At 44.4% G+C, this 18,930-nt stretch overlaps 2 protein-coding genes across 10 annotated transcripts in view; one reads left to right on the forward strand and one right to left on the reverse strand.

The window, feature by feature from the left end:
* Window positions 1-18,930, forward strand: part of CHCHD5 (coiled-coil-helix-coiled-coil-helix domain containing 5) — a 40,363-nt gene that overhangs the window by 19,642 nt on the left and 1,791 nt on the right. For 5 of the 7 annotated variants that reach the window (XM_083185050.1, XM_083185046.1, XM_083185049.1 and 2 more), the window contains exons 4-5: window positions 4,391-4,541; window positions 4,649-5,135. In XM_083185050.1, the coding sequence (XP_083041176.1) occupies window positions 4,391-4,541 (151 nt within the window). In that variant the 3' untranslated portion in view covers window positions 4,649-5,135. Of the gene's footprint in view, window positions 1-4,390; window positions 4,542-4,648; window positions 5,136-6,935; window positions 8,142-18,930 lie in introns of those variants that run through there. The other 2 variants (XR_014473605.1, XR_014473604.1) reach the window with 2 other exon arrangements.
* The window catches only part of LOC146075626 (LIM homeobox transcription factor 1-alpha-like), a 52,252-nt gene continuing 45,027 nt past the window's right edge, over window positions 11,706-18,930 (reverse strand). For all 3 annotated transcript variants that reach the window (XM_083185044.1, XM_083185042.1, XM_083185043.1), the window contains 3 exons: window positions 18,426-18,543; window positions 13,757-13,909; window positions 11,706-12,226 (listed from right to left, as the gene is read on the reverse strand). In XM_083185044.1, coding sequence (XP_083041170.1) covers window positions 12,078-12,226; window positions 13,757-13,909; window positions 18,426-18,543 — 420 coding nt within the window. In that variant the 3' untranslated portion in view covers window positions 11,706-12,077. The remainder of the gene's footprint in view (window positions 12,227-13,756; window positions 13,910-18,425; window positions 18,544-18,930) is intronic.

Consider the following 18,930-nt stretch of genomic DNA (forward strand, 5'->3'; position numbering starts at 1 on the left):
TGCTATATAACCAACTTGTGACACCTGAGCGTCACACCATCAGCACATTTATGCTATATAACCAACTTGTGACACCTGAGCATCACACCATCGGCACATTTATGCTATATAACCAACTTGTGACACCTGAGCATCACACCATCGGCACATTTATGCTATATAACCATCTTGTGACATCTGAGCGTCACACCATCAGCACATTTATGCTATATAACCATCTTGTGACACCGGAGCGTCACACCATCAGCGCATTTATGCTATATAACCATCTTGTGACACCTGAGCGTCACACCATTGGCACATTTATGCTATATAATCCATCCTGTGACACCTGAGCGTCACACCATCAGCACATTTATGGTATATAACCCATTTTGTGACACCTGAGCGTCACACCATCAGCACATTTATGCTATATAACCCATCCTGTGACACCTGAGCGTCACACCATCGGCACATTTATGCTATATAATCCATCTTGTGACACCGGAGCGTCACACCATCGGCACATTTATGCTATATAATCCATCTTGTGACACCGGAGCGTCACACCATCAGCACATTTATTCTATATAACCATCTTGTGACACTTTGTCTTTTGCAATTGGCTGGCGAACAGTGCAAAATTTAAACAGGGTTTGGCTGCTTTGCGGCTTTATAAGTTAGCACCAGTGCCAGCCAACAGTGTTGGGTAGCCAGCTTGCCAGCTCAAAAAATTAGGCATGGTGAAAACACTGGTTTCCATCCTATCAGCCCTGGTCTTTAGGATATAAATGCTTGAGCACAGGTGGCTTAACTAAACTAAACCAAACACCGTAATGCCCATTACATATAATACCACACGCCGTTATGCCCATGGCCAGGGGCGTAACTAAAAGAAAGGGTGTCTGGGAGAGAGAGGCAGCATCAGGGAGGGAGAGAAAGAGTGTCAGAGAGCAAGAGAGTCAGGGAGAGATAGGTGTAGAGAAAGGAGAGTGAGCAGGAGAGACATTGCCAGGACAGTTAGGTAGGATGGATGTATAGAGGTACAGTACAGATTGGGGAAAATGGTTGGAATGAGCACCATATGCTGCATCTATGAATATATGGATGGACTGGGGGCAAAGATAGACAAATGGGCAGACAGTATGGGGGATCACACAGGTGAGGCAGACTGGTACTAGAGGGGGTGCAGGCCACACATGTGGGGCAGGCTGGCACTTGCAGGCCACACAGATGGGGCTGGTTGGCACGTGCAGGGGGGTGCAGGCCACACAGGTGGGACAGGCTGGCACTTGCAGGGGGTACAGGCTACACAGTTGGGGCAGGCTGGCACTTGGGTGGGGGTGCAGGCGGGGGACATATGTATGCTGGTAGTTTGGGCAAAACATTGTACACTGAAAGGAGAGGCATTGTGAATACCCCCCCCCCCCCTTCCCTATCCCCTTGGGGTTACATACCAGGGGTTAACGTGTTTCCAGGGGCGCCGAGTTCTTTAGCAGCAGCTGCTGCACTGAGGGGGTCGACAGTGCGCTGCCGCTGGTCCCTTAAGAGGGGCGGAGGGCACCCTGCCCGCGCTGCTGACTTCCTGCAGAGGGGACAGGCGCCGCTCCGTGTGCTGCTGCTGATGGTCCCTTAGGAAGGGGGAGGGTTGGACACACTGTCCGCGCTGCTGACTTCCAGCAGGTGGGGGATGGCGGTGGGCGGGCGCCACTCCGTGCGCTGCCGCTGGTGGTCCCTTAGGTGGGGGGAGGGTTGGACACACTGTCTGCGCTGCTGACTTCCAGCAGGTGGGGGATGGCGATGGGCGGGCGCCGCTCTGTGCGCTGCCGCTGTTGGTTCCTTAGGAGGTGGGAGAGGGTTGTCACTGCTGACTTCCAGGGGACGGGCGCCTGGTATTTGTCAAGCCCTGCCATAAGAGATGTCCCGCATCAGCTGGTTTCTGGTTTGACTGCAGGGCTGAGGGGGGAGTGTCCACTCCACATGCTGCCGCGTTAGAGGCTTACACTGCTGCCGCGCTAGAAGTCTCCTCCCGCTGACAGTGTCAGACTTCTAGCGCGGCAGCAGCTATTAACTTGTGCAGGGCGGGCAAAAACGGGCAGGGCGGAAATCTGCGGCTTTAAAAGGGGCAGGGCGCAGCGCCCCGTAAAACAAGCCTAGCGGGAACACTAAATATGTAAATTTGATTTTCTACAAACTTAATAATATTTAAGATTTTCCCTCTTGTCTGTAAGTTGTGTTCATTACTGCTTCTTTAGGTTCAGATGTATTAAGCTTTAACAAGTGATAAAATGGAGAGTGATAAACAACCAGCCAATCGTCACCGTGTTTTGTTTGAAAAATGGCAGGTAGGAGCTGGTATTTTATCACTCTCCTCCAATTTGTCACTTTTTAAAGCTTAATACATCTGGCCCTTAATACTTTGAGCATTAATTATGCGCAGCCGGACATTACGAGAGCACAACCTTTACGTTACTGCAAACCCCATTTAAAAAGAAGGGTGTTGGGGGCAGAATTAGAGATCTAGAGGAGAAAAGTGAAGTAACTGTCATAAAACAACTACTTTATGCTTAGATTATGTCCTATACAGTGCTGGAAGTGGGGCGGTATACAGCTGTATGGCATACCGCCACTTTGAGCACTGGTCATATATAAATTAATTGTTTGTTTTCAAAGAGGGGGATGAGCTTACTTTACATTCTTTACTTTACATTCTCTAGTACATTCTCTAACATAAATATCCCTGCAGCTTATTGCATTACATAGTTAGAGTTCGTAGAAGCTGTAAGACGTGGAAAGGTAATGGATGAATATTATAGAATGAGTTCTGTGCAGACTGTGTGTTCCTAATAATAGCTTAGTCCCGTTAGAGTAAGGATTGTGCAGGTGGCTAGTACTTGTTGGGCCTCGGTGGGCGGGTGCAGTTCCCTGGCAGCCTGGCACCTCCTCTTTTGTGGGCCTCCGTCCATATGCAGTAACCCAGCCAAAATAAGCAGACTTTCTTATCTCTATAGCCCCAGCTGCAAGGAAGTTACTGTGTAGCTGAGGTGGCTGGTATTGCTTATGCTCTGTGTGTTATACATATACCCCCACACTCTGGGGGTAATTCCTGTGAATTTGCAACAGGGACTGATGGTAAAGCACTGCATATGTGCATATTTTCTTATGCGCATGTGCAGGGCTTCTGTACGGGCGACTTGCATAGTCGCTGTGACTCTCACATAGGTGGAGGGGGGTGCGTGGGATGGAGGCAGACAGGGCACATTCACATGTGAATGACCTGCGTTTCCTGAGCATACACCCACAAATGGTGGATGCGCCCAGGAAAACGCTGGGCATCCCTATGCGAAAGCAGTCATGCACCTACCTTCCAGTAGCGGCTGCAGATGTCGCAGCCGCCTGCCTCGTTATCGGACCCGGACGCCCTAAGTCTAGGTCAGTCTAGACTGACTTAGATTTGCTAGCAGGGGAAAAATCATTTGATTGTCGGCAAAACATTGAGTGGTTTATGCAAAACATTCATTCGCAAAGCGGCGGGCATTCGTGTGGTGTTATAAGGCTCGCTAAGCAGCCTTTTAGCTTTTTTTTTTAAAGAGCCAACCAGAATGACCACCTCTGTGTGTACCTGTATCTGCCATCTATCCCCACCACCACCCTCTCCATATTTCATGAGTCATTCCAGTTATAAAGCTGGCCATACATCGGAACCACCAGCTTCCGATCCGGATCGTGACACAATTTTATTTTTGTGGGGAGGAGGGGTTTCCCACAACATTTTGCTTTTTTAATTGTTTTCATTGTTAAGTAAATGATTGACTCTTGTGCAACTTTGTTATCACTTAAATGTAACGTGTGCCACAGCTGTGACTTGAGATAATTTGTTTTTCTTGTTTTTTTTTTTGTTTTTTTTTCAATTTATGTTGTAGAATTATTTTTTGTTTTGCTGCATATGTAATTTGTTTAGAATTTTTGTTTCCCTTTTTTGACTAGTGATGTCAGCGTGACAGATAATACATGTATTCATTCTTTCCTAATATACATGTTATACCAGTGGTTCCCAAACTGTGTGCCGTGGCTCCCTGGGGTGCCTCGGGACACATGCAGGGGTGCCGCGGCTTGGTGGTCCAGGACCAACTCAAATTATTAATGGTTAATTATTTATGAGCAAGACCAGTGCTGGTGGCTGGCAATCATAGAATGTGTACAAACAGAAGCAAATCCTGCCCTTTACCACATAACTGCCGCTAAGAATCGCATATAAACACAATCTAATTAATTTTTTTTGGACCTAGGGGTGCCGTGAAAAAAATTCTGATTCTCTAGGGTGCCCTGAATCAAAAAAGATTGGGAACATCTGTGTTATACTGTTTTCCCCTGTTATATTATCATGTTATACTCTCCTGTTTTCCAGCCCCATCATACAGAAGATCCGAACTCAGTGCCTTGAACCATTTTCAGCTTTTGAGCAGTGCCTGAAACAAAACCAGACATCGGTAGAAAACTGCTCGAAACATGTGACTGATTTCCTCCAGTGCGCGGAGAGTGTGAAGGACGCTAATTAGGTAACATGTTATCACTTACTACATGCAGACATATGCATACAACTTATATTTATGTTCACTTCAATATCCTATTCTGTTTTTAGTAACACAACGTTGTATCTTCACAGAGATCTGGTTAAACTCTGCACTGTTGTCCACCGTACATCGCAGAATTGTCAATAAAGATTATCCATAATACAGTAATCACCACATGCAACCACCATGGAGTGCAAACTGCAGACCAGCATCACTGTACTATGCACATTTTACAAGGACTATAAATCAAATCTGATCTATTTTTGCTAATGGAGAACTGACTAACCAGGATTAATTTCTACAAGGACTTCATGACTAGTAGAACAGAGGTGATTACATGCCTGCGGTGTTAGAGACAGCCTTTCCCATCCACAGAACATCACCCTTTAGTGTTGGTTGCTATTCAGTTGGGACAGCTCATGATGCCTCATGGTGTCATGTAAATGGTTTCTGTATCTCTTGTCCTTGACAAGGCTTGAGGAAGGAGGGCTTCCTTCTTCAATGCTGCCGGTGACTCTGCTTTGTAGTAATGCATATTTAAAGGTTGAACTTGAGCCAATACAAAGAGTTGAACTCCGATCCACTTGTGGGGAATATCTTGATTTTTGTTTTTTCTCCACTTGCTTAGGAAACAAGCGTACGTGAGTATGGGCAAAGCAGAGTCGTTACTTGGCACTTGCAAATAAAGGGGGGGTAACTCGGGGTACCCAGATTTACACTAACGTCACTTTGTTTTCTGGCATATTTTTTACACCTAGGTCTTTAGCAATTGTGCGGTGATGATGACAACTGGTATTGAATCAAGGGCCTGATTCAGGTTTGATCGGTTGAGGCTGAATTCGGCCCAGTGTCCGATTGTGTGGGTCTGTGCATGGGCAAATATTACATACCACACTGGCGTGTTTATGCCTGTGTGGGGCAGGCGGCTGACGTCATATCACAATTTCGTCCATCTCTGTCAGTAATAAAAGTTAGTCTAGACTGACTTTTATTTGTGAGCGGGAAAAATGAATCACACCTCGTCCCGCCCACATTCCCATGGGGACACCCATGAAACCTTGTGCGTTCCCATGGGCGACACCTGACTCGGCCGCCACACGCCCACTGTCCGCACTGCTCCTTGCAAAGGGCTCGGCAAGCCGTTCACACAGGTGCCTTGCACATGCGCATAACTCATTATGCACATGCGCAGAATAAAAACATGTCCCCGTTGTGAATTCGCCAGGGACCGAATGAATTGGAATGATTTCCGTAATCTCCTACCACTGCGTAATCTCTGAGTTGTTCTGTTTTCAGAAACATAGAACAGTAATTACTAAGAAATACATGGGTAGATTTAGTAAAGTTTATAAAGCAGACAGGAGGTGGTGTTGCCCCTAGCTACCAATTAGATTCTATCATTGTTTTTAGAATCATGAGAAATGATAGCTACAATCTGATTGGCTGCTATAGAAAACTGCATTCTTTTTAGTTTTTAAAAGCTCTAGTGAATCTAGGATTAATGAAGGTGCTGGGCTGAAATGTTACAAACCACTATTTCATAGTCGCAGGTAAAAATACACTTCCAGCGGGCCCCTAATACTTGCAGTTCTATTTAGCAGTATTATTTATTATTGGTAGTATTATATTGTATTTATACTGTGCCACAAGTGGTTTGCAGCGCTATACATATGGCAATCATCAGAAAAATACACAGAACTAAACATTACAGTAACTGGAAAAACAAAATACCAGCACAGGTAACAATATTAGCAACACGGTTCTCAGTACACAATACCGCTGGGATGTAGGAAAGCAAAGAAGTGGAGGCAGGTTGTCCTTGGTAGAGGGGAACGATTATGAGTGTGAAGCAATGCGGGTATAGGGGGGTATTCAATCTAGGATCACGGCTGTCGATCCCTGCCAACAGCCGTGATCCTGGCCCGTTTGCGGTCAGCCTGACAGCTGAATGACAGGCAGGATTCAATGTCCGGCCGTGAAGACTGCCGTGGATTGGCGATCTGCTGCCAGGATCGCAACAATCCACGCCGTAATCGGCAGAACGTGCCCAACAGCTTCTAAAGTAAACCCGTTCTGTCGTGATCCTGCATCAATGCTGTCACTAAAGATAGCATTGAATAGGGAACCGCCACTATTTCCCCCATCGGAAATTGCGGCGGCACATAGATGGCAGCTTAGTAGGAGAGATCTAATAGAACAGGAGTGAGGGAGGCCCTGCTCCACATAGCTTACAATGTAGAGTAACCATTCTGTAAGTAGTATAGTAAAGATAGGGCTATAGGTGGTTATGCTCATTTCTTGGTGCAGAATAGTTTTGAAAAGCACAACAGTCTCTGTGTTCAAATGCATTTTATTAACTCTAATTACCCTATGTTTCAGGTGTGTTCCAGCAGGAATTGCTGTCAGGCAGATGAGTGATATGCTAGTAGTCATTACCAGGTAACATGCTAGAGAGAATGAGTAGTTACTTTGCGTTATGTACCCAAGTATATGGGGTAAATTTACTAATATGGGAGTTCTGTCACATGGGATGTTGCTCTGGGCAACCAATCAGATCCTGTTTGTTATCTTCTATAGGGTGCTAAAAAAATAGTACTAGATTCTGATTGGTTGGCCATAGCAGCATCCCATGTGAAATAGAACTCCCATCTTAGTAAATTTCCCTTCATAGTGACTAGTTAGAAATTCAATAGGTCGACAAGGTCAAACAGTCGACATGTTTAAAAGGTTGACATGAAAAAGTCAACATTACTTTTTCACATTGTTGTGGTGTCACCTTTTGACATGGACCACCAATTAGTGTAACGCATACCCTTGCATTGGGCCTGGTGCCTCACTCACTCGACACACCGTTCCCAATTGTAGTTCACGTGGATGCTACAGTGTGCAAAAGTATGAATTCTTTTTTTTTTTTTTTTTAAACTCATGTTGACTTTTTTCATGTGTCTAGTTTTTTTCATGTCAGCCTTTTGACCATGGCATCCTACTGCATGTCGACATGTTGATCCTCTCAACCTATTGCCTGTCAACATTTTAGTGTTAACTTATTGACTGTCTATCTAGACACTGTAGCCCTATCAACCTGAACTACATTATGCCAGCAGGGCTTTTCCCTTCTGCTCCAAGGGAGGTTTCTGTCCTCCCTGAGCTCACCTATGGACATCTGTGTTACTGTTTCAGAAGTGTACCGCTCCAGTCAAATCCACCACTTGCCACTGTCCAGCTACTTATCTTTATACTTTTCCTCACACCATATTTTCTTTTAAAAAAAACACAATGAGTTTGAAACATTGAAATACTACATCCACCTATTCTTACCTTATTATGGACTTTCCCCACATGAAGGCTACTGTGCACCAGCACAATCTCAGTTCATCCCCTGGAATTATTATTTTTGTAAAATGTTCTGGGTGAAATTAATGTTTCATTATATTAAGAGAACAAAATTATTTAATAATCCTATAAAGGGGCGCATGGCCACATTGCTCTTGCTCTGACAGCAAGCCTTTCAGGCTATATTGGCTATTACAACTACCTCTCTTATTTTTCTTGGTGTATTGCAGTTGTTTCTATACCTGCCACCTGACGAATCTATGGTTTATATTGTAATGGTAAATCCATTTATGGTCATTGATTGTTCTATTGTTCTGTATTCTAAAGTGTTGTTTCTCTGTGGGTTTGAACAAAGTGAATCTGCAGGATGCAATCCTGGGTAGGATGTACTAAAGCTTGCATCTCGCCACACATCACGTGGTACATAATTGCTTATGCACTAACCTATGGGATTAGTACAGTAATGTACAGCTCTTGCGATAAGGGCTGTCCTTTGAGAAGCTTGCCCATCACTAGTGAATAAACAGAGTGACACCAGCGGCCGTGGGGGATGCTGGGAGGGATCCATGTCAGATTCCTCAAACACTGCTGCTTTTGCTGGTGTTACCCTTGGTCATACAGTAGTCTCCTGTGAAAGCAATGGTAATGCTCTTCCAGCACACAATCAAATCCATGTGCTCAGCACATTGACATCAGACAAATCTCATGCAGCAAGAGACAGTAGGTGCCCATAGACTAGGACGATTTCATGGCGATCTGGTTACTGTTAATCCGATTGCGGCTGATGAAAAGTGTCAAAATCACATGTGTTTGACATAGGGTCTGATGCAATGTGTAGTCCCATGAGCATCGCATCAGAGCCTGAAGATCACATGGGCTGTGCTATATATTTATCTGAATCGCAGGCAATACAGTGAACATTGTTTTTAGTACCGGCGATATATTGCATGTATACTGTTTTATATAGCCCTATTTGCCAGCCTCCATAGTACCCTGTAGTACAAATTGCATGCAATATATCTTATGTGAAATGAGCACTGAAGTACAAAATGTGACCTGCAGCACTCCCAGGAAGCTGACAGGGAGTTCAATAGAAAACTGGTGCAATTTGAAGCCTCGGATACGTCATCCTAGTGCATGGCCACTTCTCCCTTGGCTCACCCAAGATCACACACAATACAATGTATGCAGTCCTTTTTGCATATGATGTATCGTATGGGATCCCAGCCAAGCCTGCCTGGTTAAACTGTGGTGTTACACATCTCTCCTGCAGCGCAGCGCATAAGACCTGACTTCAGATATATGCGATTTAGAATTTGTTTATGCGATTTATCGCTGCAATGGCATAAAAAGTGATCAAATCCCATGTATATTGCCCTATTTATATGGGCACCTTAACACTTTTCTAAAGTTGAGTGTGACCATACAGACTGCCACTCTTTAGCAATGGAACTACCCTAAATTAATTGGTATCCAGATGGCAGGGTGACAATGCCTAGATCGACAGGTAGACATGCTCAAAAGACCACAACAAAAGATTGGCATGGCCATAATCAACACATGAGAAGGTTGACAATTTTTTTTGTGATTTTTGTATTTCCCATATTTTTTTTCTTCCATACATTGCAATCTACGTTTGGGAACAGTAAAGTGTGACAAGTGCATTTGGATTGAAGCATGGCTAGTGAATGTGGTAAACTAACTAGGGGTACAGAAACGTTCTCTACCAGTGGGGGGTTTTACCTATGGATTGCCCCCTAAGGTAAAATCTGCCACACTGCTCAGCCTTTGTGAAGTCTGTGAGACTGCACTGGCTTCACTTTGACTGGCAGAGACTCCCTCTTGGAAGTCTGACCTGCCAGTCACCCGCGGTACAGGCAAACCAGAGGCAGAACTCTGGGAGGCAATGGAGTCATCTGCCGCCGGGCTCCTGCTCCCAAGGGGGCACTCTCCTCCCCCTGGAAGTTTAAATCAGTTATTTAAAAGCCAATAATATTGCTTCTGTGGCCGAGTTCTGGAATATATGTGTTCTCTATCTATCTATCTAAACAGAAATATATATTTTATATAAGGTTATATAGGGTTGTATGTGTGTGGGGGGGCACCAATATATATCTTGCCTCCGGGCAACTGGAATGAACTTACGCCACTGAGGCAAACCCTCTGGGAATGCCAGTCCGAGTTGCTATAGGCACTTGCCTTGCAGTGTAGCCCAAATTTGCTTCTATGGACTGCAGCTGATGCAGCCATAGAAGCCGGGGGTGTGCGTATGTACCTTGACTGCCAGGGAACTGCCGTTTATCGATGGCATCCTGGTGTTTTCTGGGTGTGTCAGAAAAAAAAACAGGCGGTACTTGTTTCCTAGAACGGCCACAATCGTGAGTGATCGTGGCTCTTAATTAAGGGACACGATCCTCACGATGTGGCCGATTTTTTACAATTTTTTCCATTTGATTGACAGAAATCGGGTCAATCGGTCGGTCGCGACCAATTAAAATCGGCCGCGATGCGACCGACCGATTGACCCGATTTTTCCATAGACTTCAATGTTAAAAAATCTTTTAACATTGAAATCGGTCGGTCTTGTGCCATTATAATGGCACAAGATGAGATGGACTTGATTAAGTCCATCTCACATAGTGAAAAATGATAAAAAAGGTGAAATTGGCCAATATGACCCATTTCACATTTTTTATGTGCCCGCCATGACCCCACGATAGACGTGAACCCGAAGCGTGGCGAGCGCAGCGAGCCCGCGAGGGGCGGCGGTGCGCGTCCTCCGACCTTTTCATTCCCCTACTATCCACTAGGGCGTGGAGTGAGAATATAATAGTGTGGCGAGCGCAGCGAGCCACCGAGCCCGAAGCGTGGCGAGCGCAGCGAGCCCCGCGAGGGGACGCGTATACCTGTGAAGTTAGACGCGTCCCCTCGCGGGGCTCGCTGCGCTCGCCACGCTTCGGGCTCGGTGGCTCGCTGCGCTCGCCACACTATTATATTCTCACTCCACGCCCTAGTGGATAGTAGGGGAATGAAAAGGTCGGAGGACGCGCACCGCCGCCCCTCGCGGGCTCGCTGCGCTCGCCACGCTTCGGGTTCACGTCTATCGTGGGGTCTAGCACACTTATTAACATTTGGGGGGGCAATTTAAACAAATCTGTTGAAAAAAAAAAAAAAATCGGGTGAAAAATCGGTCGATCGGATCGGTCGCATCGTATGCGACCAAATCGCATGCGATGCGATCGATCCGATTTTTTATCTTACGACCACAACGATCTAAATCGTTGTGGCCGTTCTAGGAAACAAGTACCAAACAGGCTTTTTCAGGGAGGCCTCGACCAGCCTGTCTCTGTCTCAAAGCTGTTGAAGGGTCAGACTTATGTTGGCACAGACTGGGAAAATCATTTAATGGTGAGTGAGTTGCAAATGGATGTGCAGCTGGTGGCCGATCAGTGATCCATTCATTTGCAGATTTGCACAGGGAGGATTTTCACTCTCTCTGGGTGGCGACCATCTGATCACAGGGCTCTAAAAAATAGCCAAGCAGCGATCAGGTCTGAATCAGGCCCAATATACAGTATGTGTTGGAGAGTTGCTAAGTGTGAACCCCTTTTTATGCCATGCAAATGTGTCATTAAGGAATATATGCATATTGTGTGTGTGTGTGTGTGTGTGTGTGTGTGTGTGTGTGTGTGTGTGTGTGTGTGTGTGTGTGTGTGTGTGTGTGTGTGTGTGTGTGTGTGTGTGTGTGTGTGTGTGTGTGTGTGGTTTTTTTTTTTTTTTTTTAAGTAAACTATTCCAGTCATGACAAAGTGGCAACTTTATGCAGCTGAATGGATTCTAGAACATAAAACTGTTTTATACATCAAAAGCTTTCCAAAGGTAGCATGCCATATAAAACTCTTGGAAGAAATGATTTTTTACATTTAGACTGCACAGTTAAATAACAGAATGGAAAATAATCCTATATAAATAACATCAATAATCTGTATACGTTGCTGGATGATTTAGGACTGTATTCCTCAGCCTGAAGAATATGTCGTTGATGATAAAGTTATTCCCGTCTCTAAGTTGTCCATAAATCGGATTATACATTCTTCTTGTCCTGATAGTTTGGATGTTAATTTAAATGATTTTGTATAGACACCATGAACATCTGGAAAAATGACAGTCACTTGTCACATGCCGTGGTCAGGAGGCGAAGTAAGAGTTCTGCATGGAGTACAAGCGATCAATGGGTCCTGCACAAGCCTGTAGGTTGTTGGAGTTGGAGGATGTCAGTAAGGACCCACCTAGATAATTGAGACCATCATTGTCCATGTCATGGAAAACATCTGCATCTGTTGGGGAAAGAAAAACAAATGGAGTATAAACTTGTACCATGTAGCACCTCATCTCTCTAGAAGAGAACATGATATCCATGTTTTTATTTAATCTGTATTATTATAGACTATTACCTTTTTCACACTAGGGAAAAGTCAATCTGTTGCCATGCATTTAAGAGTCGATTTATCCTGATTGCTCCAGATCATGGATATACCATGCTTATGTTTCAATTGGCTCTAGTTTTTAAGATATGCATATGTCTCGTCCCAGCATTACACAAATGTGTTTTGTGCCTCAAATGTGACAATCGGCTACGTTATCACAGATAAAACTTATTTTTGTTATTGTTGAAGGAAGATTGTTGTTAAAAAAAAAAAAAAGCAAAACTAAGTTGATTATGTTAAGTAAAGTGGCCTTGACTAGTAGCATACTTCAAATACAGAAAATAATTAAATGTTATAATTTTTTTGTTAATTTCACTGGAGAACTATATTTTTTTTTTAGGAATTGAGGTCAGTTTGTGAGTACTTGCAGGTCCTATATTTAAAATTAATTCTTCACTATAGCTGAATTGGCTTCAGTTTTCAAATTAATGAAAAATTATGGAACTCCATTATTTTCTCCATTTGAAGTACATTACTAGTCTAGGCAGCTTTACCTAACAACAGAATCAACTTAGTTTTTATTTTTTGACAATTACCGTCTTTCAAAAAGAATTAGTTTTATTGTGATAACATAGTCACATTTAGTCACATTTGAGACCCATTACACATTTGTATATCCTCACTAATGCTGGGAGGAGACCTACGGATATTTTTAAAACTAGAGCCAAATAAAAAAAAGGTCTTGCTGCAGATAATGGGGGTTTTCGGGGGTTTTACCGCATTTTGGGATGCTGTAAGCATCCCCCGCCGGGTTACCGCGGGGGGGAAATCTGGCGATGCCCCATAGAAGCCAATGGGCTTCTATCGCAACCCTCCGCCGCCCCGCAACGCCCCCTCCCCCCTCACCTGTGTCCGGGCAGCACAGCGCAGTGCTGCCCGGACCTGTGACCTCCTCCCAGCACTGATCCTCTTCCGGGTGCAGGGAGGAGGAGAGCCCGGCGCAGCAGCAGCGCCGGGTGTGGGAGGGAGGAGAGAGCCGCCGGGACCTGCTGGGACCCGGCGACTCTCACCGCAAAGGACAGCTCTTAACGCAAGAGCTGTCCTTTTCCTTAATTATCGCATATGTTACAGCATATGCGATAATTAAATATGCGATGGGGGGCGGAGATTCTTAGAGAATCTCCCCCAATATGTTATGCCATGCAAAAATGGTTCAAAGCAAAAGACCATGTTGTAACAGTTATTTCCTCAAGCAATGAGCACTCAGAACTACCCTCCAACCATCAATCTCCAAGAACCTTCATGTAGCTCCATCTTAATATTGCATCTGTTCCTTCTTCTACGAAACTTTAACCTCCATGAAGAGTTTGACTGCAAACTTTGCTATCTGCATCCGAGATTGCGCCACTTTGTATATGCTGATTAGCATGTAACACTCACCATATGGATGTAAATGGTCACCAGGCATTTGAGGAGGTGTGAGACCTTGTCTGTAGAGGTCTGTGCTGTAGACGGCTTGATCCAACGGAAGGAGTGTTGGCTGTGGCATTCTGGAATATGGCACCATAACACCTTCTAGCCCACTGCCACCATCTAATGGGCAAAGACATCACAGGATTAGTTGTTGTATAGCTAAATACCCAAAGTAGAGTGTTCTTTTTTTTTTTTTTTTAAATACCTCACTCACAAAACATTTGTTTTATTATTATTATTTTGTTCTTTTTAACATTAATTTAAAAATAATTTAGGTTTCATTAAGCTTACAAGGAGCATTAACTCTGTATGTCCAGCTAGCACATTAACGGGGTTATTCAGGTTGATTCGCAAGGCTGCAAATTCGCAGCCTTGCGAGTCCACCAAACCCCGACCGGCGAACGACCGCCCCCTCAAAGTGCGGCTTCGCCCGAACAGCTGTGAATGGATGTTTTGCATAAACATCCATTCGCATGGCTCGGGTAACCGCCCACATCTTTGATGATGTTTAGCGTGCACGCATATATAAGTGACTTCTCAGTTGCGTATATATGCGTGCATGCTGGCGTCGATACGGCCGGGCAGCTGACATCCAGTGATGTCAGCCACCCGCCCCCCACACCCGCGTCACTGCCTCATTTCCATGAGAACGCCAAGCGTTCTCATGGGAACGCCCATGGAACGCTGGACGTTCCCATATGTGGTAATGGGGCAACCCGGCGCTCCCCGCCCATCTCCGCCGCCCCCCCCCCCCCCTCGCCGGCATGGGTGCACCATACGCCTGCACATGCGCAGATACCCGCCTGCTCATGCGCGGACGCACAACATCGGTACTGCGTGCGAGTGCCTATTTAGATATTGCAGCTAGTATAGTCATTGACCACATTAACAATGTATATAGTGTATTTCTGATTAATTTAATATTATTTTCATTGAAAGAAACAGCTTTTCTTTCAAAAATAAGGACATTTCTATGTGGCCTCAAACTTTTGCATGGTAGTGAAGCTATACATAAATACAGAATGTGCTTATTAAAAAAAATTTTTTTTCAATTAAATGTTATAATACATATTTTATTATTATGGTACTTATGTATTATCTGGGCTCCCATGTTAAATGCACCCCATACCCCTACTATCCAACTACGCATGGAGTTGATTTTATATAGTGTGGCGAGCGCAGCGAGCCACCGTGCCCAAAGCATGGCGAGCCCCGCGGTCTCATAAGAAAAACGGGAGCCCAGATATTACATAAGTACCATTATTATTATTTGTTATTATTATTATTATTTTGATAGTACTTTAACATATTTTTGCAATATCCCTAAATGACCCAGAAATGCAATGGTTAATTTTCTACAGTGTAGATGATACATTTGGCATTTTTATTTTTAACTGCCTCTGCTCATCCCTACCAGCACAGACATCAAGGTGCTATTAATAACCATGGTAGTAATGTTATATCCATATGACCAAGGATCTATTAGTAATGCCTTGTATGAAAAAAGTTAATTCATTTTTATATAACATCCCAGACTTGCCTATCACCAGGAAGATCTTAGTGATGTTACAATCAGGTAGAACACTGTTTGTACAGATCTGAGTGCTATAATGCACACTAAATGGACAATGGATAAATAAATTATTATTATTTAATTACTATTAAATTGAGTCTCAGTCAATTGATGAAAAGTCAGGCAGGAGCGCAGCACCTCTTTTCTAGAGGTATATTTACCAAAGGTTGACTTTTATCAAATAAAAATTTATGTAAATGTATATAAATCTGTTCACTGTTTAAGGGCTGCTGCTAGGCTCATCTTCCTCTCTCGCCACTCTACCTCTGCCTCCCCACTCTGTCTATCTCTTCACTAGCTCCCCATTCCTTTCCGAGTTCTCTTTAAACTCCTCACCACCACCTACAAGGCTCTCTCCTCCTCCACCGCTCCTTACCTCTCTTCACTGATCTCTATCCACACTCCCTCCCGTCCTCTTCGCTCCATCACTGACCGCCGACTGACCTCTCACCTAATCACCTCCTCCCACTCCCGTGTCCAAGACTTCTCTCGCGCTGCCCCCCTGCACTGGAACAACCTCCCGCCACCCATCAGGCTTTCTGATTCCCTTACCTCCTTCAAGCGCTCCCTCAAAACCCACTTTTTTCGACTAGCCTATCCCTCCTCCTAACCTCTTTTGATCCTCCTATCCTGCCTCTGTTCCCCTCCGTTCCTATTTATCCTATTGTTTTTCGTTCGTCCACCCACCTATTTTTAGTATGTTAACTCTTATGAGTAGGGTCCTCCTTCGTCAAGTACTCACTCTACCTATTTTCCTCACCTGTGCTCCTGTCCTGTCCTGTTCTTCCCTTCCTCTACATCATCTTCAGTCTCCTCGACAATTTTGACACCTACTTCTGAACTGATGCTGATTTTAGTTCTACCAACTATACCCCTATTCATACTGTATTTTTCAACACACCCTGTACGTTAACTTGTAATTTGTTTTTTGTTTGCTATGTACGGCGCTGCGGACACTTTGCGGCGCCTTATAAATAAACGTACTACTACTAAGGGACTAAAACACATTTTATAATATTTGAAAATCATTATATTACATACTTGTATACATACATAAAGAGCCAGCAACATCCAATGCAAGAAAGTATCTATAGTTTGCATCCATATAATAAGGCAGTGGTTCCCAACCCTGGTCCTCAAGTACCCCCCAACAGTGCACGTTTTCCAGGTCAACCGGCAGGTGCACTCATTATTCAGGCACATTTGAAAAGATCACAGGTGGAGGTAATTATCTCACCTGTGATTCTGTGTGGAGACCTGCAAAACGTGCACTGTTGGGGGTACTTGAGGACCAGGGTTAGGAACCACTGTAATAAGGTCACGACTAATGTCTTCGGTACAGTATACACTGAAAACCAGCTGTCAGGGCTGTTATTTGGCAGGGTGGTGACTGGCACTTGAAACACCTTCAGCCCTCTGGATAAGACACTTTGGATAAGTTTTCTGTTTATTGTGCTGATTATTTTGCTTGTTTAACTTGTCCAGTCTCCTCCTTGCTGTTACCATTTTGCACTTCATCTTGGTTATGCATGTTTAGCACATTATTGGGAGGATTCAGTTACAGAAGAAGAAACATCAGCGATGTACCCTGATGTTTCTTTGATGTGTTATTTTCAGGCTTTCCTACAAAAAAGGCTAAAATAAAAAGTCTTACAAAAACACCCAGGTTTAATGAAACCTGGGTGTTTTTGTGAGAAACAACCTTGTTCTCTGGGATATACCTCCGTCTTGAGGAAATGCAGCCAAATCCGACAGGTTATGGCCCTGTTTCCGGCAATCTCAATCCGACATGAAAAGATGTCAGATTGAGCAAGCAGCATCCTCCTGTCCACCACCTCCTACATTACTCACCCACCGCCGGGCAGGGTGAGAGCAGTTCACCCCACGATGTTCCTGTTCCCGCCGCTTCCTGGTAGCATACCGTCTCCTGCCGGACGCATACCCCCGCTGACACGCTGTCCCGGCGCCGACCGGGTGAGCATCAACCAGCAGCCAAATCCGACATTCAGATTTGGCCGCTGCATTGAATAGGTAGTGTCGAGTCCATGCCGACAAAAGAATGTCACTAATTGAATATACCCCATAATATATTTATACTTTTTGTATTGGATGCTGTTGGCTCTTCATTGCTAAAATAAACCATTGGTAAATGTAACACCCAGATTTAGAATTTTACTTTGCACTCTTGTGAAACCATCCGATGCAATAAAGAATACAGTATCTATCCTTATGTGTCAATGCCTACTTCCCTATAGATTGTAAGCTTGCGAGCAGGGCCCTCCTACTTTTTGACTGTCTGTAAATACCCTGTTTGTTGTATCACTGTCTCCTTTTGTAAAGCGCAATGGAATATGCTGCGCTATATAAGAAACTTAATAAATAATATGCCATTTAGAAATAACATATTGCCTAAAGGGGCAACAGGCTTAATTCTGTTTAACTATTGATTTTATAGAGAGTTTGGGTGCAGGAATATTATTCCAAGTCTCATCTCCAGATCACATCTTACTTTGATGCATACACAGCATATCCTAATTCTTCTACAAGGGCATCTGTTGTTCCATTACACGTAATGGATGATCATCTACATCACCTTCAGTGTTTTGTATCTAGTTGTGCAACCAGTGGCCGGCTGAGACGGGGGGGGGGATGCCTTATGCCCACCAGGCCAATAACATTTCAGTGCCTTGAGGCCATCTGTATGCTCTATGGGGGTGATTCTGGTTGACCCACAAAGCTGCGAAATTTGCAGCTTTGCGGGTCCTCTAAACGCCCCCTGGCACCCGCACAAATGGCCAACCCCTCCCCCCTCTCGCACGCCGAATTTGCTATACGCATGCGAAAGGATGTTTAGCATAAACATCCATTCGCAAGCTTTGTGTTCAGGGGCAAAATCATTGGATAGTCGCCGACCATTGAATGCTTTTGCAAGCGCGCGCAGATGTAAGACACCTCCCTGGTGTCTTACAGCTTGTGATGTCACAAAATGACTTGTTGGCCAAGAAGACATTTTGTCCCTCAGAAGACCTACGGCTATAATGCGGTTATTGTTGGTTTTCTCACCGTCACTGTCATCGTTGCTTTGTCTACTGTTTCCGCGGTTCCCGCATGCAGATCCCAAGCGCTGTGCTCCTAACTGTTCATGGTCCTGTTGCTGTTGTCTCCGAGCTATCTTCTTCATCTAGACAACATGGGACTGTTAGGAGTGTTCAGTGTAGTTAGAACATATTGCCCATACAGGTGAGCTTTTCATAGAGAGCACTAGTTCATCATCAAGGATGGCATGGCGTATGAATGAGCTGCCAATGAAATAGCACCTGGTAACTGGTACATGGAATGGCTATGCCATGATGGTACAATCATATCAAATGTGTTTTTCGATTTTTATCAAGGGATATAATTAATCTAGAATAGTTTTTTTTTGAATTTCCATAAATAACTAATCTTCCTTAGGGCCAAATGTATTAAGTGATAAAGTGGAGAGTGATAAAGTAGCATCCAATCAGCTCCTTCCTGCCATATTGCAGGCTGTGTTTAAGAAATGAAAGTTAGGAGCTGATTGACTCGT

Source organism: Crinia signifera, chromosome 4, assembly GCF_055691185.1.
Source record: "Crinia signifera chromosome 4, ASM5569118v1, whole genome shotgun sequence".
In the NCBI taxonomy this organism is placed as follows: domain Eukaryota; kingdom Metazoa; phylum Chordata; class Amphibia; order Anura; family Myobatrachidae; genus Crinia; species Crinia signifera.